This window comes from Ictidomys tridecemlineatus, chromosome X (genome assembly GCF_052094955.1).
Source record: "Ictidomys tridecemlineatus isolate mIctTri1 chromosome X, mIctTri1.hap1, whole genome shotgun sequence".
NCBI lineage: Eukaryota > Metazoa > Chordata > Mammalia > Rodentia > Sciuridae > Ictidomys > Ictidomys tridecemlineatus.
In genome coordinates this window covers 96,396,071-96,420,353 of record NC_135493.1, presented here as the reverse complement: position 1 = coordinate 96,420,353, position 24,283 = coordinate 96,396,071, and the positions used below count along the sequence as shown (strand labels likewise).

Below are 24,283 nucleotides of genomic sequence, written 5' to 3'. Positions count from 1 at the left end.
GCAAAGTACTTTTATGGGAATGGAGGATCACACAGGGCAGGTGTGTGAGGCAAGGCTGGAGAGGAAAACTGGAATTTTGTTGAACCAGAATTTTAAATGTCCAGCTGAGGAGTGATTACTTCATTTAGCAATCACAGAATATTTGGAAGGAGAAAGGCAAACTAAATTGTCAATAACAAGTTTAATTTGCCTTAAATTTTGCCTGGTTTTCCCTAGTCATATTAAATTCACATTGATCCAAAGAAAAAAATTCTTTAAGAACCTATAACACCTAATTTATTAAGACAGATTAAGTAGTTACAAATTATTTTACCTCTTTACAAAATGCCATATCATCTAAGGTACTGAGTATAGAAAGAGGAATAAAGTTCAATGGGAATTTTTTTTAAAAAAATGCCATACTATCTGAAACCTACTGCCCAAATTGAACTCTTCCAAGTCTAAATTAAAATAAGAGTTGGGCTGGGCCCAGTGACACAAGCCTGTAGTCCCAGAAGCTTGGGAGTCTGAGGCAGGAGGATCATGAGTTCAAAGCCAGCCTCAGCAACTTAGCAAGGCCATAAGCAACCTAGTGAGACCCTGTCTCAAAATAGAAAATAAAAAGGGCTGAGGATGAGGCTCAGTGGTTAGGAACCTCTGGGTTCAATCCCTGGCACCAAAAAAAAAATAAAATAAAATAAAATAAGAGTTGGGGAATGGAAATGAAGCTCAGCAGTACAGCACATGCTTAGCATGTGAGAGGCCCTGGGTTCCATCCCCAGCATTGCAAATAAATAAATAGATCAATAAGTGGCAAAAAATAACTCTAATATCTTCATCTTTGCTTCAGTGGAACAAGAACAATAAAGAGAAAAAGAAAGAATGTTGGCAGACATTTATTTATTTATTTATTTGTTTATTTTTTATTTATTTTGTGGTGCTAGGGGTTTTGTGCATGTGAGGTAATCACTCTACCAACTGAGCTATGTCCCCAGCCCTTTGGCAAACATTTCAAGATGCTCCAGAAAGAATCATGACTTTTTCCTCTGGAGAATACTGTGAAGAAGTTCCTTTATTTAAGTCACAAACTCTATGTGGCACCACGTTGTCTTGCAAACTGACTTCCAAACAAAATCCCCAATTAACAATAACATTAGTCATTGATTACAAGGATTTTCAAACCACCTCTTGAAACCACAGACTTGAAATTCCACTGGCTTGAAAGTCGACTGGTGAACCACCTACCAACATCTACAGTGTTCCATATAGAGTAGGTGCCCCATGAACATTCGCCGAATGAAGTCCATGGCCTGTAGATTTTTGTTTCTACAGAGACAAAATTCTTTCTCATTTTCCCTACCCCCATTCGAATACTTTCTATTTAGAAGAAGTAAAATCTGAGAAACAGGAAGTGTTTTCACCAGGATGACCAAGTTAAGAAATCTTGATTACCCCACAACCTCAAATTGCACTGCCGTTGAGCATGTCCCATGTCCCATGACAGCACATGTTGTAATGGCAGCTTTTAAGCTTCTTGTAGCTTGGGAGTGAAGATCTTAGTGAGGATCTCCCAAGACAGGGGTGAAATGAGCTGCTCTTCAAATTGCAGTGAGGGTCATCTCTGTAACCAGATAGATACTTTATCTAAGTATATAAAAGAATATATATATTTTAAGCAGCAACAAGCAGCATTTGGTTGAGCATGTCCTTCCTTCCACAATTTCCTACCTGCAATGCAATCTTTGCACCTGAAACTTTACAGATTGGGATTAAAATGAGTGAGTACAACCAGATGCATTGGCACATACCTATAATCCCAGGACTCAGGAGGCTGAGGCAGGAGGATTGCAAGTTCAAGGCCAGCCTCAGCAACTTAGCAAGACCAATTTAGTGAGACCTTGTCTCAAAATTTAAAATATAAAGGTCTGAGGATGTGGCTCAGTGGTAAAGCGTCCTTGGGTTCAATAGCTATTGTGATTTCCAACATTAGTTACAACATACTTATTTCAACAACTTCTTCTTCTTCTTCTTCTTCTTCTTCTTCTTCTTCTTCTTCTTCTTCTTCTTCTTCTTCTTCTTCTTCTTCTTCTCTCTCTCTCTCTCTCTCTCTCTCTCTCTCTCTCTCTCTCTCTCTCTCTCTCTCTTTTTGTACTGGGGATTGCTGCTTCATAGAACTCACCTCAGTAAATCAGCACATCAAATGAGTGAAATGGGAACAAAATTAAGTGGGAGTTTGGGGATTCAAACCCAGATCACTGTGCCCCAGAGCCTATTCACCTTTTTTTTTTTTTTTTTTGGTACTGGGGATTGAATTTAGGGGCATTAAAATACTGAGTCACATCCCCAGCCCTATTTTGTATTTTATTTAGAGATAGGATTTCACTGAGTTGCTTAGCGCCTCGCTGTTGCTGAGGCTGGCTTGGAACTCACGATCCTCTTGCCTCAGCTTCCTGAGCCACTGGGATTACAGGCATATGACACTGCACCTGGCTATTCACTTTTTTTTTTTTTGCCCCCTAAATTTCTTGAAACTGTCCTGTTGCTATATTTCGGTTTTAGAAATGCAAAATATATATGAGTGAACATTCAGAATAACCTAGACTAGAAATGTCAAGGATGTTGTAAATTTAAATTGTTTGCTTGTTTGACACTGGGGATTAAACCCAGGGGCACTTTACCACTGAGCTATATTTCCAGCCCTTCTTCTGATTTTGTGGCAGAACCTTGTTAGGTGATTGAGGCTAGCCTCGAACTTGCCATTCTCTTGCCTCTGTCTCCTGAGTTGTTGTTCTACTGAAGCAGGTCTGATTGACAGTTCTAATCTTAAAATCAGAAAGAAACAGGAAGGTGAGAGGGTTAGGTCTTACCTGTTACCTTATATAATGTGGTGGTGGGGGGTGTGTGTCAGAAGATCTCAGTGTGGCTGTATCTCTAGCCTTGTGGCCTCCACCAGCATGTTCTTTATGCTTTCTGTCTCATAGATGTCTTAGTTGAAAAACAGGTCAAATAATGCAAATGTAAGAACGAACATGGCATTCTAGCTGGGGACATAGCTCCGTGTTAGAGCACGTGTGTGAGTTCAATTCCCTGCACTGAAAAAAATAAAGAAATAATGAATATATTTTAGTAAAAGTATACTAATTGACTAAGCCTGTCAATCAATGAATGGTCAGCCAATAAATATTTAAGTGCCATCTACATGCTAAGCACCGGGGGCACACGGTAATAAAGAGTAAGGACGGTGCTGGGTGCACTGGCACATGCCTGTCATCTCAGCGGCTCAGGAGGCTAAGACAGGAGGATGATGAGTTCAAAGCCAGCCTCATGCATTTAGCGAGGCCTTAGGCAACTTAGCAAGACCTTGTCTCAAAATAAAATATTAAAAGGGGTTGGGGATGTGGCTCAGTGGTTAAGTGCCTTTGGGTTTAATTCCTAGTACCAAAAAAAAAAAAAAAAAAAAGTAAGGACGATGGGTCACAAGGTTAATGAGCTTACAGTCCTATGGAGCAAATAGTGAATAAACATGTGATTTCAAAAGTATGAATAATGCTATTCAAACAAAGTGGTGTTCTTTATATTTATTATATATTCTACTGCTACCAGGTGCAGACGTTCCTATTGGCTACTTTGCCTGAGTTCTGCAGAAGAAAGGCTGCTGTTTGTCATTTCTCTCACATTGTATATAAATATCTAATTCAATGCATTAATGGTGCATGTGGCAACACCAAATGTACATAAAATAGATACAGACTCTCATGTTACACCCCATTAAATATACACTTCTTTTCAGTTCCACTTCTCATTTTTTTTTTTTTTTGGAAGTCCAGTTTCAATAGAGCATAGAAATCTCCAAGGTGTCTCAATGATCTGCCTTGCATTAGCATGATAGTGTATTGAAATTGGGCAAGACTCTCAGTGACAATAACCGAGAAACTTCCCTTTAGAAGTCAATGATAGAAAGCAAAGAGGTTCAGTGGCACAGCTCTGGGACATGATGGCAGCTTGGTTGGTTGGTGGTATTCAGAAGTGACTCAAATCTCTTTGGGCTTGCTTTGCCATTGCTGACCATACCAGAGTGGGTAGCTGGAGGAATTAAGAATTAGTGCCCTGCTGCGTGTGGTGGTGCATGCCTGTAATCCCAGTGGCTCTGGAGGCTGAAGCAGGAGGATTGTGAGTTCAAAACCAGCCTCAGCAAAAGCAAGGCATTAAGCAACTCAGTGAGGCCCTGTCTCTAAATAAAATACAAAAAAAAAAAAAAAAAAAAGGGCTGGGGATGTGGCTCAGTGGTTGAGTGCCCCTGACTTCAATCCCTGATACCCCCACCAAAAAAAATTAATGCCCCCATGGGACCCATTCCACTGGCCCACTGGTAACTATTAGATCTGTTTTTCCTTTGAATAAAATGTTTTTTATTTTAACTAGTTCACAGTGAATCTCACCACCACGTATATCCACAAGAAATTAACTTTAAAAAATAACTGTGGGTAAATGGCAGAAAGATCAATAGAGAGCAGGGAGATGGGGTGGGGAGAGGGAAGGGGAAGGAGAGGTCCTGGGGTCTGAATTAGAACAAGATATATTCCATACTTTTATAATTATGTCAAAATGGATTCTACTGTCATGTAACTAAAAAACCAATAAAAAAGACAGCATGAAAAAATACATACTATCTCACTGATAATATTTTATATTGATTATATGTTGAAATAATAATATGCTAGATATATTGGTTATATAAAAATACATTAGGGCTGGGGTTGTAGCTCAGTGTCAGAGTACTTGCCTCACACATGTGAGGCACTGGGTTTGATCCTTAGTACCACATAAAAACAACAACAACAACAAAAAAAGGTATCATGTCCATCTACAATTAAAAAAATACATTAATTTAAAAAAGATAAGAGTATTGCACAATGAATGTTGTATTTCTGTCACTCTTCTCTATTGTCCTATTTTCCAATTGATTTTTCTCTAAGCTTTTGTTGGGAAGGCTGTCAAGAGCCATCAACATGTATTGTTTCACGTTTTTGATCATCTATGTTGTTGATGATGATAAATATAGAAATATGGAGATAGTGTATAGGGACCATAACAAAACCATATTTCTTCTCCTTCAAATTTATCATGCAGGAGCCAGTGAGTTCACTCCTTCAAACAAAGTTTCAAAAAACTTTGTTGGGGGGTAGAAAATAAAATAGTGTGGCAAATGAAGATACAGGAGTAAATGCTGTCTGTAAACTTAGAATAAATAATCTTATGTTCTAGGGTGGTGAATATGTAATTCATTTGTGCAACCAAATAATTACTAAAGGATTTTTCAAAGTATCTGACATACTGCTGTTATGTTAGAAGCTTGCCCTCTAACTGGGGAGCCAGGCCATACTAGCTGAAAAGTTAAATAATGATACAAAATAACATCAATTGCTTTGTGTGTGTGTCAGGGGGGAGGGGTAACCAGGGATTGAACTCAGGAGACTCAACCCCTGAGCCCCATCCCCAGCCCTATTTTATTTAGAGACAAGGTCTCACTGAGTTGCTTAGGGCCTCACTTTTTGGTGAGGCTGGCTTTGAACTCTCCTGCCTCAGCCCCCACCCCCAAGCCCCCCACCCCCCCACCCCCGAGCCACTGGGATTACAGGCATGTGCCACTGTGCCCAGCATCAAATACCTATTAAATACCTCTCAATGCATCTATGCAACAGATCTATAAAGAAGAACTACAATAATTATACAGGTAAGGAAACTGGAGACTGAGTACATTATTTAGTGCCATGTGGCTAAGTGGTAGGGCTGGGACGTAACACAGTTATATCTGAAGGCAAAACTTTTGCTCTCAAATGTAATTCAGTACTGCTTTCCAACCCGACTAATTCCCATTCTCTCATCCTCAGGATTGGCCTGGTTTCACTCCTCTAGTAGGGACTGTATTAGTCATCTATTGCTGTATAACAAACCACAAGTTCAGTAGGTTAAAACAACCCTCATTTATGAGTTTATAGTTCTATAGTTCAGAAGTCCAATACCCTGTGGCTGGCTTCTCTGCTCAGGGTGTCACAGGACTGAAATCAAAGTGGCTGCTGGACTGAATTTTCATCTGAAGATTCTGTGTAAAAATTCCCTTCCAAGCTCATTCTTGTTGGCAGAATTCAATTCATTGTGGTGGCACATTTGAGATCCCTGTTTCTTTGCTGGCAGTCATCCAGGGACCACTCTTAGATCTTAGAGTCCCCTGTATTCCCTGTCATGTGCCCCTTTTCTTCTTCATGCCAGAAATACCACAGCAAATCCTTCTTGGGCTTCAAATTTCTGACTTCCTACATCTCAGACTTTAGACCCAGATGTAAAGAGTTTGCATGATTGGGTCAGGCCCACCCAGATAATCTCTCTTTTAAAGTCAATTTGGGACTTTAGTTACTTCTGCAAAAATCCCTTTTGCCCTATAACAAAATCAGGAGAGTGATATTTCCTCATAGTCCCAGGTTCCATTCAAACTCATGGGGGAAAGATGATATAAAGTCATAATATCACAAGGACTCTTAGAAACTAGGGAGGAATGTGGCAGTTGGAAAATTGGAAAGGGTATTTCCTTAAAACTGTAAAGGACACAAAGTATTAAAACAACTTGAAAAAAGCACAAAAGACAATGAAACCATACAAGAAAACAAAGATGGGCAGTTTTTTTTTTTTTTAATTTTTAACCAACAGAAATGTAAAATAAGTTATTTCAGATAGGAAAATCTTCTTTTGATGGCTCGAGTCACTGCTCGGTTTACTGGTGAACACTGAGTCACTGCTGATGAGGTTGGTGCTCTGCCATCTTCCCCAGGCACTGGCAGTTGCAATAAATAGGCAGCTGCCTCCTGCTAGCACCTGTCATTCTCTGCCTGGGGGTTTTCCTTTAGCCCTCTCCTGGGGCAAGTCTGAAATACTAGGGAGTTGAACCATGAGAGCATCCCTTAGCCAATGATGGGGGAAATTTGTTGGATGATCACCCAAGTTTCCTAATCCCTTGGGTAAAAACCAAAAAACAACAAACAAACCCCAAACCAGAAAACCTTTTGGACAAAACCTATTGTCTCCCAGAGTTCCCTGATGTATTTGAGCCCACTGATATGTGCTAGTGGTAACTGAGACAATAAAACACCCTTTATTGGTTTCTCCTGAGGCTTTAATTCTACTGTCTTTATTGTGACTACCTTCCAGATAAAGTACTTACATTTAAATTCTTATCTTAGGTTTTTAGGCACTTAACACAATAGTGACTGTATCCTTGCATTTGATTTGATGGAGAAGGGCATTAACCTTTTATAGACAAATAGACTTATATCCCAGTCAATGTGAGATTTTAATTTTGTTTTCTATAAAAAGAGGACAATAAGGGGCTGAGGCTGTAACTCAGTGCTAGAGTACTTGCCGAGCATGTGTGAGGCCCCGGATTTGATCCCCAGTACCATGAAAAAACACAATAATGTTATGTCATCGCATCAAATGAGGTAATGATTATGATAAACTACCTGGCTCATAGAAAGCACTTAATAAGACCTAATTTTTTTCTTCTTTTTCTGGAATCATTGGTCTCTTCCTTCCTAGTACTTCTTCAATTTTTCCAGGAGTCAGCTCTCATGGTTTAAGCAGCCAGCCCTGTCTGGGTGTGGCTCACTGAGACATAGTGGAAGAAGCACAATTTTTCATGCAGTTATATTTTTCCATAAAATTAGAACATTTTATTAACAATAAGTAAGCCAAATATCCAACACCACTAATTTAAATCAAATAGATCCAGATATTTAAAATATCTAAGATATTTTGGTGCTTTACTCTCCCATTATCTGTCTGTCTGTCTGTCTCTCTCTTTTTTTGGTACCAGGGATTGAACTCAGGGGCACTCAATCACTGAGTCACATCCCCAGCCCTGTTTTGTATTTTATTTAGAGACAGGGTCTCACTGAGTTGCTAAGTGCCTTGCTTTTGCTGAGGCTGGCCTTGAACTTTCGATCCTCCTATCTCAACCTCCCGAGTCATTGGGATTACAGGCGTGTGCCACCACTCCTGGCCCCAAATGCTACTTTTAATGTCAATGTAATCCTGTGAGATACGAAATATTGGTATATTGGTATAAATTCTATTGTCAGATAGCCCAGGTTTAAGTCTCATCTCCGCCACTTACTGGCTGTGTGACCTAAGGCAAGGAAATCTCTTTATGCCTTTATTTCCTCATCTGTTGTGTAGGATAATAATGATATCTCCTTAATGGGATTTTTTTTTCTTATTTTACTGGGAATTGAACCCAGGAGCACTTAATCACTGAGCACATCTCTAGGCTTTTATTTATTTAGTTAGTTTGAGACAGGGTCTTGCTAAGTTGCTGAGGCTGGCCTCAAACTTGCAATCCTTCTGCTTCAGCATCTCAGCCACTGGAATTATAGGTGTGTGCCACTATGCCAGACTATTCTTGTTATTTCTATTATTATTTGTTCAGTGACCCCCCTTGTGATGTCTCTGACCAACATAAGCAAGTGGACCCCTTTTACTCTTCCCTCGCTGTGGATGTTCTAGAAACAGTGCTGTTTTTTTTTTTTTAACTATTCACTTGCTGTACAACTTTTCACTTGTCTGTGTCCCTTCTAGACTGTATATTCACAGGTGTGTGAGGTCAGGCCTACTCTTTATTAACTTCTACATTCTCTGCTTATTGCATAAACTAATTGGAACTGGAAACTACATGGTTAGATATGTTTTCTATCCAAATTCACATTTTTATACAATTAAGCAATGGATTCTAAGTGAGACTGTGTCACTGGTATGAGAACAGGAAACATTTGTTAAGCCAGTCACATTTCTTACTGGCTGTTTGATAGGGAAGATGATTATATCTCTCTGAGCTTTAGTTTCCTCATCTATCAAATGACTAGAAGGATAAAATTTATAGGGTGGTACTGAAAACTAAATGACATGATACAGGTCAAATGTCTGGCACAAAGACTTCATGTTTGTTTGCTTTTTTTTTTTTTTTTGTATCAGGGATTGAATCCAAGGGCACTTAACCACTGAGCTACATCCCCAGCCTTTTAAATTTAATTTAATTTTTTTTTTATTTAGAGACAGGTTCTCACTACATTGCTTAAGGCCTCGATAAGTTGCTGAGGCTGGCTTGAACTTATGATCCTCCTGCCTCAGCCTCTCAAGCCACTGGGATTACAGGCATGTATCACCACACCTGGCCTACAAAGACTTCTTGATAATAATTTCTTTTCCACTCTTTTCTCCTTAATCCAAAGTGCTGCTCAACAAGAATTCGAAGACAACTGGACAGAAACCTCACCTTTCATAAAATGGTGGCGTGGATGATAGCACTTCACACTGGTAAGTTTATTAAGACAATTGAAATTGGGCAGAAAAATTGGAATCAGAGAGTTCTTTCTATTTTTTTTTTTTTTTTTTTTTTTTGGTACCAGGGATTGAACTCAGGGGCACTTGATCACGGAACCACATCCTCAGTCCTATTTTGTATTTTATTTAGAGACAGGGTCTCCATGAGTTGCTTAGGGCCTCACTAAATTGCTGTGGCTGGCTTTGAACTCATGATCCTCCTGCCTCAGTCTCCCGAGCTGCTGGAATTACAGGCATGTGCCGCTGTGCCCTGCAGAGAGTTCCTCTCTGTTCTTGAAAACCTACGTGTTAAGAGATCAGCCTTTACAGGTTGATTATGCTGTGGTCAGATATGCTGTATTTTTTAATGAGTTCTGTTCAAAAGTATTCATGACTGTTTCTGGTAATTAGGACTTATTCCTTTAGGTTTTAAGTTTTTCATTTTAGGATCTTCCTATAAATTAAAATGTGCCATAGGAAAAGTCAATCCTGGTGTCCTAACACTTTCTCATTTTTTTTTTTTTTTAGTATTAAAATGTTTGTTACTGGGAGTGCTATGCCTGTAATCATAGAGGATCAAGAGGCTGAGGCAGGGGGATCACAGGTACAAAGCCTCAGCAACTTAGCAAGGCTGTAGGCAACTTAGTGAGACCCTGTTTCAAAAAAGGCAGGGGAGCAGAGAAGCTGGGGATATGGCTCAGTGTTTGAGCACTCTTGGGTTCAATTCTTGGTACCAAAAAAAAAAAAAAGTCTGTTAATCCACATATGACAGCTTTTATTTATCCTACAGAATTGCCTGGTTATACATGTTGATTTTTTTTTATAGTAAACCTATGGGAATATTAGCTCATAAATTGAGAATCCCTTAAGAAAGCACTTATCAGCTAAGCATTTCATTATTGTTATTTTATTATCATATATATATATATATATTAGATATATGTGTGTACATACATTACATGTTGTTATTATAATTATTAAGGTGGTAGTGGTACAAGACAGGATGTGCCTAGGACCTTATCCAATCTCCATTAATTCATTTAGTAAATAATTCATGTGCCAGGCAGTAGACATGTACTGAACAAACCAGGCTTTTACTCTGCCCTTAAGTTTATCCCTGAGTAAAAGAGGCTTAGTTTATAGGCATTGGACTGGGTTTCTCTTTTCCTACCAGATCACACAGGCTTTTTTCGTCATAGCAAATGAAATCTTTCAAAAGAAATTTCTGAGCCAGGTGCAGTGGCACACGCACACCTGTAATTCCAGCAGCTCAGGAGGCTGAGGTGGGAGGATCTCGAGTTCAAAGCCAGCCTCAGCAAAAGTGAGGTGCTAAGCAACTCAGTGAAACCCTGTCTCTAAATAAAATACAAATAGAGCTGGGGATGTGGCTCAGTGGTCGAGGGCCCCTGAGTTCAATCCCCCGTATGCCCCGCCCCCCCCCAAAAAAAAGGAATGTCTGCCAAAATTCTGTTACAAAGATTGGGAGTCAAATTGGTAAGAAAATAGGTTTCATTCAAAGCCAGCTTTGAGGGATTGGTGACCCTGGGCAAGGTTTTATAGCAGTCTATACTCCAGTCTCCTCATCTGTGAGAGGAGCTGTTATTAAGTGCATCTACATCAACAGGTCAGGGTAAGGATTAAGTCATCATAATGCACCTATAACAGTGTTTGGCATCTGGTAGATGCTGTGTAAGTGAAATAAAGAAATGCAATTTGTTTTTTCCTTAAGAGGTTCATACCGGTGGCCATTGGTTTGTACCAAAGCACTCACATTTGTCATCTCTCTCTGGAGGTAATTATGGAGTCAGGTGAATGGGCCAGCTATTAGGCATATATAAAGAATTCTCTTGTTTGAGCATAAATATATTAAGGAGGGAGAGAGAATGAGGGCATATCTAACCCTCTCAGAGACTGAGGCTATTTTGTAGTGTCACAGGAGAAGACGTGCCTGAGAAGAAGGGTATGAGCAGTGTCCAGAGAGAAGGGAGAACCCGATCCCCGACCAGTGGGGTTCTTGGCATACATAATGGAAAGAATTTTAGCACATGCCAGTCAGAGGCATAGACAGGTTTATTTAAGAAAATAGGTGCACATTCAAGGGATAATGGGGGCCATCTCAAGGAGGAGATGCATTTTGGGGGTTCCCAGCTCTGCTTTAAAGGAAACTTGGAGAGGGGCGGGTATGGAAAGGTATGTAGGAATGATATCAGTCCAGTTATCTCAGGATGGGTTCTTGTGGTCTGGTCAATCTCTGTATCCTTAGGCTAATGTGATCTTTGTTATCTGATCAATAGATAACTCTGGAAAGTACCCTAAGTTATAGGTTCCTCATTATATCATATAACTCTCTTTGCTTAATCTGATTATTGGAAGGGTTGATTATCAGTGTACAGGTAGATTTACAGATTTCTCAGGAAGGTGGAAGTAGCAGGCCTGGAAAAGTATGTGGAACTCTGAATTAAAATTCTATATTCTTGTCCTTCCTTTATATCTCCTTTCTATCTCTCATTTCCTCTATCCTACCTCAGTAGATTCTCAAAATTGATTGCATCTTTAGGAGTATGTAGCTCAACACCTTTATTTTACAAATGAGGAAACCAAGATCAGAGAGGTTAAGTGATTTCTCCATAACCACAAAGCAGAAAGGAGCTTACCCACTATTAATGGTATTAACCATTAGCACCCTGGGGAAAGAGGCTAGGCTATACTGCTTGCTTATTGCTCCACAAAAATTGAGAATCAAATTGGCAGGAAAATAGCCAGTTTTGAAGGAAGGAATTTCATATTTCATAAGGAGTCTGTTTCACCTCTAGAATAGCTTTGCCTCTCTGGGTTATGAAGAGTCAGTTCTTGTTTATTAGCATCCTAGGCCACCTCTGTGTCTCTGTGACTTATCATAGAGTCAGAGGCTATGGCCTGAAACCCAGATCATACTACATTTGTGCAAATGCCTCACCCTCTTTGTTTTTCTTCTCTGCTCTCTTTAGCAATCCATACCATTGCACATTTGTTCAACGTGGAGTGGTGTGTGAATGCCCGAGTCAATAACTCCGACCCTTATTCAATAGCACTCTCTGAAATTGGAGACAAAGAGGGTGAAAATTATCTCAATTTTGCTCGAGAAAAAATTAAGGTAAGCCTCTCTTTTCCTGATTTAGAAGTCCCCTAAGCTGTTAAAACAGGATTTCATTGAGTGAAGAACTCAGCTTGGCTGGAACAATAACATCTCAAAATATAAATAAAGAAATCAATAGAAAGGGCTGGGGGTGTGGCTCAGTGGTTAAACATCCCTGGGTTCAATTCCTTGTAACAAAAGCAAAAATAAAAATAAAAAAAGAACTGATAGAGGGCAAATCTGGCCTGCTTGGATTAATTTGCAGACCCCCACCCCAGATTACTATTCCTCCAGATAACTATTCCCTATCCCAGATGTTGGTGTTCTACAAAGTACTTTCATGAATTAGGGAGCACCCTGGCCTAAGTGTTACCATCAGGCCAGCCACTGGCAGACAGTTGACAGTGATCTTTTGTTCTTTTTTAACCTACAGCATCTGAGGGGTGGCCTGTGTCTGCTACTTTGCATTCCTTGGTACATTAAGAGTTAGTTCAGTGCTTTCTTTCTTTTTTTAAAAAAATATCTTTATTTTACATTTATGTGGTGCTGAGGATCAAACCCAGTGCCTTGTGCATGCCAGGCAAGTGCTCTACCACTGAGACACAACCCCAGCCCAAGTTCACTGTTTTCTTGGGCAGCCATGAGGGTATCCAGAGGCAAGGACTTCTCCTGTCCCAGGAGATGTCAAAGCTTATTAGAGAAGCTCCAAGCCAATTTCATATGCCCAATGGCTTGGGAAGATGGCTAAATCTCATAACTATGCATTAAATTTCAAACATGTTTTTTTTTCTGTTCAGAAAAGATCACAAGAGAAGACATTTAATTTTGCTCAAATTCATATCCTCAAAGTGACATGAGAGAAAAATTGCCTGATCTTCTTAGGGACAGAATTAAACAGCATCAAACAAAACAAATTCTTTTCCTATGATATCTTGAATAATTATTCTTTTAATTGTTCATTGTTTGCCCAGTAATAATAAGGGCCACAAAATGAACACAAGGGTGAGCTGACACTGCCACACTCTGACCAGATCTCCTTCAGTCACCTGTACTGTACCTGTGCTTCCTCGGAGTGTGTTCAATGACCTGTACCTGGGTTTCCTTCTGCAAAAACTGCCCTGGGACTACTAGCATCCCTTTGCCCAAAAGTTCAGACATCTGAAAGGGCCTGGTTAGTTATCTCTCCCTGGGTAGCCCTTGGCCAACAACTAATGAGAGAAGACCACAGTAGTCCAGCTTCTTCAGGATAAACTCTGAGGTGTAACTTCCTCCAGAGTTCCCCTGCAGGATAGAGCTGAAGCTTTCCCCTGTGAAACTTATTCTGAGACCATCCCCTTGCTTAGCTTTTTGTTTTATCTTGTTCTATTCTTTGTTCCCTTTACAGTTTCCCTTGAGGTCCATTCTTCATAATGAATTCTTTTATTTATTTATTTTTTGATACCAAGAATTGAACCCAGGGACACTTAACCACTGAGCCACATCCCCAGCCCTTTTTATACTTTATTTAGAGTCAGGGTCTGGCTAAGTTGCTTAGGGCCTCGCTAAATTGCTGAGACTTGCTTTGAACTCAAGACTCTCCTGCCTCAGCCTCCCAGAGCCACAGGGATTACAGGGGTGCACCACTGCACCTGGCTATAATGAATTCTTGCTCATGGATCCTCATCTCAGGGTCTACTTCTGGGAAATCCAGCCTAAGATGTATTTATAAGTCTATAAGCACTGTGGCCTTTTCCAAATAAAAGGGAGAAAGAACTTCAGAAAGTTCTAGGTCATCTTTTAGTCAATGATTTATTTTATATTCCCTTAAAACTGTCTAAGCTGGGTACAGTGGTACGTCTGTAACCCCAGTGGCTCAGAAGGCTGAGACAGGAGGATTGTGAGTTCAAAACCAGTCTCAGCAATTGAATAAGGCCCTAAGCAACTTAGTGAGACCCTGTCTCTAAATAAAATACAAAATTGGGCTGGGGATGTGGCTCAATGATTAAGCGTCCCTGGGTTTAATCCCTGGTATCAATTCATATTTTCTATGATTCCCCAACCATGTAAGTTTCCTTTAAAATTTAGAGATATCTACTCTGTGTCTATATGTTTCTATGAGGGGTGATTAGTATTATCCAATGGGGGGGGAGATGAAAACACCTATTGTCCTGTATACTGGACACTTTGTGAATGGGCAGTCTTGCATCTGAGAGCCTACAATAATGTGTGTGTGTATGTGTGTGTGTGTGTGTGTGTGTGTGTGTGTGTGTGTGTGCATATTTTACAGAACCCTGAAGGAGGCCTGTATGTGGCTGTGACTCGCTTGGCAGGCATCACTGGAATTGTTATAACACTGTGTCTTATCTTAATTATCACCTCCTCTACCAAAACCATCCGGAGATCTTACTTTGAAGTGTTTTGGTATACACACCATCTCTTTGTGATCTTCTTCATTGGTCTTGCCATCCACGGAGCTGAGTAAGTTTTAATTCCAAAGCCAAGGACTTTATGTCATTCAATTTCCAGGTGTGGTGCCCTACTAGACATGGTGACTTCCTTACTTATGTGTGGTCAGCCTGTCTGCAGAGGTCAGTTCAATAGAAATCAGTTAGCACACTTGTAGTTTCTTACACACAACTAGTTGCTATTTACAGTGCAGGTATTTATAGCAAGCTTGAAAAATACAACCAAGCCTGAGTATTTTTGCTAGTGTATAAAACATATTGAACCAGATGAGGTGGTGCTTGCCTATAATCCTAGAGACTCCAGAAGCTGAGATCGGAGGATTGCAAGTTCAAGGTCAGCCTCAGCAATTTATGAAGGCTCTAAGCACCTTAGCTAGACCCTGTCTCAAAATAAAAAATAAAAAGGGCTGGGGTGTGACTCAGTGGTTAAGCACCCCTAGCTTCAATCCTCAGTACCAAAACCAAAATCAAAACAAAAACACAACAACAAAAATACACAAATAAACAAACAAAAAACATATCGAGAGCACTGGTATGGTCTATAGTATTGTCTCCTGTGGTTCAATCACTAATGAATTAGAAAAACTCCCAAGGCAGAGTGGTTAACGATGTGCTAGTTGAACAGGTTTGTTGTAGTTCATTGGGTTTTGATTTAAGCCAACCATTATTTCTTGGTTACCTACTGCATATGAGGACCTAGCTCAGTACTGTGGGGAGTATTAGTCAGAAAAATCTGTGGTTCTTACCTTCTAACATTCTAATATAATAAAGGTAGCAGTGAACTTCTATTGAACATTTGTTCTCTATCAGGCTCTATGCTAAGAATTTGGCATGAAATGTTTCTTTTAATCCCCCCCAAATGAATAATTGTTCTCACTATCCCCATTTCTGGGGAATGGTAATTGTAGACAAGGAATCTGAGGATCAAAAAGATAAATTTTTGCTAGCTACGCTTCTGTTAGGAGATATATATATAATTCAAAACACTTAACACCAAAAAAAACCCAATTAATAAACAGACATTTTTCAAAAGAAAAAAGAAAAAAATACAAATTAGGGAAATGCAAATCAAAACTACACTGAGATTTTAATCTCATATCAGTCAGAATGGCTGTCATCAAGAGTACAAATAGTAATACATATTGAAGAGGATATAGAGAAAAGGGAACTCTTTAACACTGTTGGTGAGATTGTAAATTGGTACAACCATTATGGAAGTCAGTGTGGAGGTTGCTCAAAAGACTAGGCATGGAACCACCATAGGACCTAGCTATATGCTCTTTGGTATTTGTCTAAAAGAACTAAAGTCATCATACTCTCGTGATGCATGCATACCCATGTTTATTGCAACACAATTCACAATAGCCAAAATATGGAAACAGCCTAGGTGTCCATCAATGGATGAATGGACACAGAAAACGTGGTATAGGTACACAATGGAGTTTTATTCATCCATTAAGAAAAAATGAAATTGTCATTTGCAGGAAAATGGATAGAACTGGAAGCCTTTATTTTAAACAAAATAAGCCAAATTCCAAAGGTCCAGGGTCACATGTTTGCTCTCCTATGTGGAAGCCAGAGAGGAAAAAGGAAAACAAAGGTGAAGGGCAGGGATCTCATGAAAATCAAAGGGAGAGCAGTAGAGGAAAGGTATCAAAAGGTGGGGAGTGGGGAGGGAGGGGGAAGTGCTGGGGAGGGGTGTGGGCCAAGTTATAGTGCTATACTCTGTGCTTGTGTGAATCCCATCATTTTATACAACTAAAAATGAACCAATAAAAAATGTGGAAGCAGAAAAAAAATATGTAGGCCAGGCCACCTTGGCTGGTAAATGGCCTAGAATAATAGTGGCTTAAAGGGAACTGTGATGAACACCCTCATGGAGATACAGAGCTTGCTCGGGAGGAACCCTCTTTAATACCAGGCTTCCTTTTCTGCTGTTTCACATCACCTGCTCGCCAAGGCAGGCCCAGGGAAGTTCCCTGGTGGCTACAGAGTTCCAGGAAAGTAGGAGTGGGGGAGGTAGATACTCAAACAGTCTGCCCAGAGCCAAGTCAGTCTAGCTGTGGCCAAGACTTAAGTGTGAAAAGGGGAAGGGTGGGGAGAAGCACCCTTGAGCAACCTCTGCATGCATTCTTAACCCACTTCCTCACTCTGATCCTTGATAAACTCTTTCTAAGCACTGAGAAATCCATAGAACAAAAAGTAAAGCAGAACAAAACAAAACAAAAAACCTCTCAACTCTCCAAAAACAATTGAATATTAATTTATTTATTTTGGTACTGGGGATGGAACCCAGGGGCTTAACCACTGAGCCACATATTTTTGATTTTGAGACAGAGCCTTGCTAAATTGCTTAGGCCCTCACTAAATTGCTTAAGGCCTCTCTAAGATGCAGGAGCTGGTCGTGAACTTGCAATCCTCCTACCTTAGCCTCCCAAGCTGCTGGGATTACAGGAAGTTACATGATTTTTGTACCCACAAATAAAGTACTTCTGCTAAGTCTCAGGGCCACTATGTATGACTGAATAGGTTGTCCACTACACAAGGGTGCCCAACCAAAGAGAGGCAAGGTAGCTGGCTAATCCCTTTGCCTGCAGGACTGCCCTCACAGAAGGGGAGCCTTTTATTCTAATATACACAAAGGCACTGTTTAGGCTAGTAGCCACCCTGTAGATTTGAAGTTTTTTGGTTTCTATTTTTTGTAAATGAAAATAATCTCAAGGCAGAAGCACATATTCTCTCTTTAAGAAAATTCATATTGATGATCCAAGATCTGCTCTCTACGGTAAATGCAGATATTCTTTGTGCCATTGAACACTTTTTTTTCCCCATTGCTTAGGATCACATATTTTGCTGTTATGTGGTGGTGTATGACTTAATCCCAGAGACTTGGGAGGCTGAGGAAGAAGGATCACAAGTTCAAGGACAGTCTCAGCAACTTAGCAAGACCCTGTCTCAAAATAAAAAATTAAAAGGGCTTGGGATGTGACTCAGTAGTAATGCATGCCTGGGTTCAATACATAATGTAAAAAAAAAAAAAAGGAAAAATTGCGTATTTTCTTTCTTCTAATCTATTTCAGGGGTGATAAGAAGATACAGCTTTTAAGTAAAAACTACAGGACCCATGTTAGGGGTACTTAAAATATGCAGAATATCTGGCTGGGGACATATTCATTGCCTAGTGCAAGTGGGGCCCTGGGTTCAATCCCCAGCACTGAAAGAAATAAAAAAGAAAAAAAAACCCTCAAAACCCAGAATTAAAAAACACAGATAGCTTAATTTCTTGCTACTAAATGAATTAGTTGCATGTTTTTCTTCTAGACGGATTGTACGTGGAGAGACTGACAAGAGTTTGAATTACACTGGGAAAAATTCATGTAAAGACAATATCACACAGTGGGGAAAACCAGGCTGCCCAGTTCCGGACTTCGCTGGGAATCCTCCTATGGTATGTACAACTCATTGTTGCTATTAAAGTTTTATTACTGTCAGTCTTTAAACTATGTCTAAGATGTGCACAAATGTCATAGAGTTGTCTGTTACAAATGTCACAGAACTTCTAGGTTGTCAAATCTAGTTTTCTCTACTATATTTATTGGCTAGAATTCTTTCTTGAAAGAATTTTTTTTTTTTTGCATTGATCTGTTATCAATGGCCTGAAAGAAAACTTGGCAAAGCAGCGTTTTAAAATTGTTGTTTGGTGCCGTGCACCTGGTGGGGCACACCTATAATCCCAGAGATTTAGAAGGCTGAGGTAGGAGGATCACCAGGTTCAAGACCAGTCTCAATATCTTAGTAAGGCCCTAAACAATATAGCAAGACCCTGTCTCAAAATAAAAAATAAAAAGGCCTGGGGATGTGGCTCAGTGGTTAAGGGCCCTGGGTTTAATCCCCAGTACCAAAAACAAAGAAACAAAAAAAGATTATGGGTTCAAGAAGTTCCATCTCTTTTCTTTTGGATATGAAGACCACAAAAACATCAGTTAGTGCTTTTCACAAAGACTGTTAAAGATTCCATCCTGAGCTGATAAATCCCTCATAAGCAACTAGAGGCCTCTTCAGATACCAGGAAATAAGACTTTCTATAAGGCTTTCAGAACTGGGAAGAAAATTGATGATGTGACACCCTGCAATGCCTTTAGGGATTAGGAGGTCCAGTCTTTCAGGCCTGAAGGAGGCTGGAAAGCTAGGTTCACACAAACACCCAATGGCACCATGTGACGGAGCAAGAGTGTGGTACTGGTGACTGAGGGTAAAAAATACTTCATTTTCATATAAGGAGTTCTGAAGGGCTCCTCTTCGTGTTTCCTCAAAATCTCTGCTCCATAAAGTGAGAAGAGGGACTTGTAATTTTTCTATCTTTCCCCTCATTGACAGACAGTATACCTTATTGGTTCTTGTGCTAGCCATTTATTATGGTTTGGATATGAGGTGTCGTCCCAGTGCTCCTGTGTTAATGCAGAATCATGAGATAGAATGATTAGATTATGAGAGCTGCAACCTAATCCCTCTGTTCTACTTTGAATGGACTGACGGGGTGGTAACTGTAGGTGTGGGGGTGGGGTGTGACAGGAGGAGGTGGGTCATGGGGTGTGTCTGGAATGGTTCCTTTTCCCTGCGGCCCCTACTCTCTCCTCTTTCTGCTTCCTGACCACCACGAGGTGAACAGCTTCCCTCTGCCATACCCTTCTGCCATGATGTTCTGTAGCAATGGACTTGGTTGACCACGTACTAAACCTCTGGAACCTTGAGCCCAAATAAACTTTCCCTCTTACAAGTTGCTCTTGTCAGATATTATGGTCACAGTGGCAAAAAGTTGATTAAAACACCATTGCTATAAAATTGGACAAGAATCATCATTTGTACAAGGGATTCTGGATAGGATTATTATTCTTTTCTTATACACAGTATGACATAAAAGCATATTTTGCGTCCCATTTTCTCCCTTTTTCCTACTCTCTTAGCATAGGAATACCCTTCCCCCAGATGCAGCATACTATGAAGTCTTATCCTTGAGCATCTTTGTTCATTAACAAAACACATCAGTGCACTGCCCACACCACATGCAAACATCAATAGAAAGGATAAAAAGGGAACCATATTGCCAGGCTTCTTAGGGGCTGGGGAAGGCACATTTCCTCGATGACAGCTAGAGTCATAGTACTACTATCTTAGCAGACATCTGCTTCAAAGGAGCTTCTGGTTTTCTGGGGCTATTAGAAGCAATGCCCAAACCTGGTTCCACTCAATGGCACCCCATGTTGGCACCCAAGAAATAGATGGATGACTCAAGACTGTTTTAAATACCTGTCTCATGAAAATGAAGACTAGCAGCAGAACATTCCTGACCTCTGGTTCAAATATTGTCCAACTTTGTCTGAAGATGGGAACATGCTCTCACCTGGAACAAATTTTCATAAGCAAATAATTTAATGGAAGATCATATATGAAGCTATTGGAGGGGGTGCATTCCCTGATTTTTTTTCCTCTTTGAAATCCATTCTGGAAAGTCATATTTCAGATAATATTGCATTCTAAAATTTTTTGCTACTCTATTAAACTGGGAATCCAAGTAGCTGAGTCTCAGGGTAGATCTGCTTGGCCTAAATGTTTTTATATAGCCAACAATACTATAGAATAATTCCAGTATACTGAAACACTGCATAATCTGACCAGAAAGGTATTTAGAGAATTCTAGAAACCTTTGGGTTTGTTCCTATTCAGCAAGTGCATTGCACAGCTCCTAGTTTATCAGGATATTGAAGAAACAGCTAATCTCTTGCACAAAATTTGTCATCTTGCAAAAGATTATTCCCTAACTACATGGGTGAGAGAAAGAAATTGCACTGTTGCATAAAAATATTGGGTTGTTGAAATGTTACCCTTTAGAGAAATGTTAATTCTGAAACCAGCCTTGCTTTACTGTAGGATTATTGCAACTGCAATTGTGACACTGAGAAGGAAGGAGGAAATCTCATTCTTGTGGGTAGTTCCTCCTTAGAAAGTTTCATTCTATAGATACATTTCTCCAATGTGGCTAAGGAGATTTTTTTGTACCCGGGATTGAACCCACAGGCGCTTTACCACTGAGCCACATCCCCAGCCATTTTTAGTTTTTAGTTTTCTTTTTTTTTTTTTTTTTTTTTGAGACAGCATCTTGCTAAGTTGCTGAGTGGGACCTTGAACTTTCCATCCTCCTGACTCAGTTTCCTGAGTAGCTGGGATTGTGGGCATGCACCACCAAGTCTGGTGAGAATATTCATTTTTACAGGTTCAACAGTTTATCAAAACTTCAGATATTTTTCATGCATTCTGCTGTAGAGATTTATTTATCCTACGTTTAGCCAATCCTAGGAAGATTAATCTGACTTGTAATTTTTTTTCTCTCTCTGAATCTTTTATTAGCTTTATTCTTTCACATATCTCATTTTCATTTTTGCTCTGATTACAGACTTGGAAATGGATAGTGGGTCCCATGTTCCTGTATCTCTGTGAGCGGTTGGTCCGGTTTTGGCGATCTCAGCAGAAGGTTGTCATCACCAAGGTATTGGTTGGGTTAAGAATTACTAGTACTCAGTGTCTGATTATATTGGACAATTCTACCCAAGTTCCTTATGTCTCTCTCTATGAGTTATCTTTTGCCCAGTTCGTTTTGCCCCAATTTCTTCTGATGAATTTAAAGCAGAGAGGAAACCTATAGTTTATTTCAGTGTACTTAGCCCATTCATCAAATGGTTGGGCCTTTAACTGGAGACACTAGAAGATGCATTATTTGGGTAGTTAAAAATGAAGAATGAAATGAAGTGAGTCTTAAAATTTTCAGATGCCAAAAGAACTAAGGAACCAAGGGTAGGTCTGATTGAGGCTGAAATAATTTCTTGGGTCATTTTTGCCTCTTCTGTGCTTTATATGTAATTACAGAATATCAAAGTGCCCAAAGTCTCAAGCAAGTTAGTAATTAATTAAGCTGCACTTTAAATCTGGTCTCCTAACCCCAAGCCTAGAGGGGCTTTCCCCCACAAACTCTTCTATGGGTTTTTTTCCCCATAGATAAACATTCAGCTAACTAAATATAAATGGAAACTCCTTGTTAAAATTTCCAGAAACATTACACAAATGTTTATCAAATGAAATTTAGTTCAACTCAACAAGTATTTACCAAAGGCCTGCTATGGGGTCATCTTTGCAAAACATACAAATTCCTTCTGTCCTTTGTCCAAACTTTTTTCATTTGATGTCTATGAAGGGTCATAGTAAAGCTAGTCCTGTTGGCATTGGAAGTCTCGCAATATAGGAAACCAAACAGTTCTCCTTTTTTGCTATTTATATTGTATTATAAGAAAAACCCCATAGATCAGCAAAAGAAGCTGCCACAAAATTTCCCTTACTGGACAAAACTGAGTGAACCTGACAAATATGTCTCTTAACCATCTTTGTAAGGAAAACTTGTTTTCCTGTAAAGAAAATTGATATTCATTTTCTTCTCAGACCAACATATACAAGAAACAAGGTGTTATCTCAAAATACTCCAATGAGAATGCTGTCCACTAGTGTATCTTACTTAGTTAAATCCTATTTGTGCCTGTGATGGCAAAATTGCAATATGGCGAAAAAATTTTTCTTCACACAAAATGATGACATGGCAAACAATTTTCAACATAATTTTCTGGATTTGAAATTCCAACTCTGTATTTTGAAGCAGAAGGGAAGTTGGATACAACCATATCATATAAGATTTATTTAAATCACAAGCTTTGGAAATGTTTGACAATTCTTTGTGTGGTATTGGGGACAAAATCTAGGGCCACACATGCTAAGCACATGCTTTACCACTGAGCTATGCCTCCAGCCAACTTTTTGGGGGGAATGGCATGGGTACTGGGGATTGAACCCAGGGACACTCTACCACAGAACCACATTCCCAGCCCTTTAAAAAAAGTTTTATTTAAATTTTCATTTTGGGACAGGGTCTTGCTAAGTTACCCAGGCTGGCATTGACTCTGTGATCCTCCTGCCTCAGCCTCCTGAGTTACTGGGATTACAGGCATGTGCCACCACACCTGGGCCAACCAACATTTTTTTTTTTTTTTTAAAGAGAGAGTGAGAGGAGAGGAGAGAGAGAGAGAGAATTTCAAACATTTTTTATTTTTTAGTTATTGGCGGACACAACATCTTTGTTGGTATGTGGTGCTGAGGATCGAACCTGGGCCGCACGCATGCCAGACGAGCGCGCTACCGCTTGAGCCACATCCCCAGCCCAACCAACAATTTTTATTAAAAGAATTTCCTACTCTCCCACAACTCTCTACCCATGAAAAGAAAATCCCAGAAATATCAGACAACATTAAAAACTTACTATTTTGTTTCCATTGATTTTACTTTCCTTTGATGACCCTTGATTTATCTTTAGTTGTATAGTATGAAGTTCTTTTAGGTATTTTAGGAATCATGAAAGAAACAGTATATTACTCTTTCTTTTTTTTAATTCTTATTTTATTTTTAAGTGACACATAATTGTACATATTTAGAAGGTAAAATGTAGTGTTTTGATACATTATACTTTGTGTAATGATCAAATCAGTGTAATTAGAATATACTTCACTTCAAACATATATCATTTTATTGTGGTAAGAAAATTCAGAATCCTCTCTTCTAGTTGGGCATGGTGACACATGACTGTAATATCAGCCACTCAGAAGGCTGAGGCAAGAAGATCTCAAGTTTGAGGCCAGACTGGGCAAATTAGTGAGGCCCTAAGCAAATTAGTGAGACTCTGTCTCAAAATAAAAAAAAATAAAAAGGGTTGGGAGTATGTAGTTCAGTGATAAGAGTACCCTGGGTTCAATTCCTATTTACACACACACACACACACACACACACACACACACAAACACACACACACACAAACACACACACACAGAGAAAAAAGAAAAATTCTCTCTTTTAGCAATTTGAAATGTATATTATTGTTACTCATGGTCACCATCAGAACTTATTTGTGCTTTTTTGTTTGTTTGTAGTACTAGAGATGAAACCCAGGGGAACTCTACCATTGAGCTACATCTCCAGCACTTTTATTTTATTTTGAGACAGGGTGGGTTTTGCTAAACTACTGAAACTGGGCTCAAACTTGCAGTTATCCTGCCTCAGCTTCCCAAGTCACTGGGATTACAGGCTTGTGCCACTGTGTCTGGCCTTATTTCTCCTCTCTGTGATTTAGTATCTGTTAACCAACCTTTGCCCATTTCTCCATCCCCACTACTTACTCCATCCTCTAGTACCCACCATTCTACTCTCAACTTGTACGAGATCAAGAGATCAACTTTTTTAGATTCTACATATGCATGAAATCATGTGGTGTTTGTCTTTCTGTGTT

At 39.6% G+C, this 24,283-nt stretch overlaps 1 protein-coding gene across 1 annotated transcript in view; it reads left to right on the top strand.

The window, feature by feature from the left end:
- The window catches only part of Cybb (cytochrome b-245 beta chain), a 44,980-nt gene that overhangs the window by 6,885 nt on the left and 13,812 nt on the right, over positions 1-24,283 (top strand). The window contains exons 4-8 of the mRNA XM_005323955.5: positions 9,258-9,342; positions 12,336-12,481; positions 14,730-14,920; positions 18,229-18,355; positions 21,359-21,451. Of these exons, the coding sequence (XP_005324012.1) occupies positions 9,258-9,342; positions 12,336-12,481; positions 14,730-14,920; positions 18,229-18,355; positions 21,359-21,451 (642 nt within the window). The remainder of the gene's footprint in view (positions 1-9,257; positions 9,343-12,335; positions 12,482-14,729; positions 14,921-18,228; positions 18,356-21,358; positions 21,452-24,283) is intronic.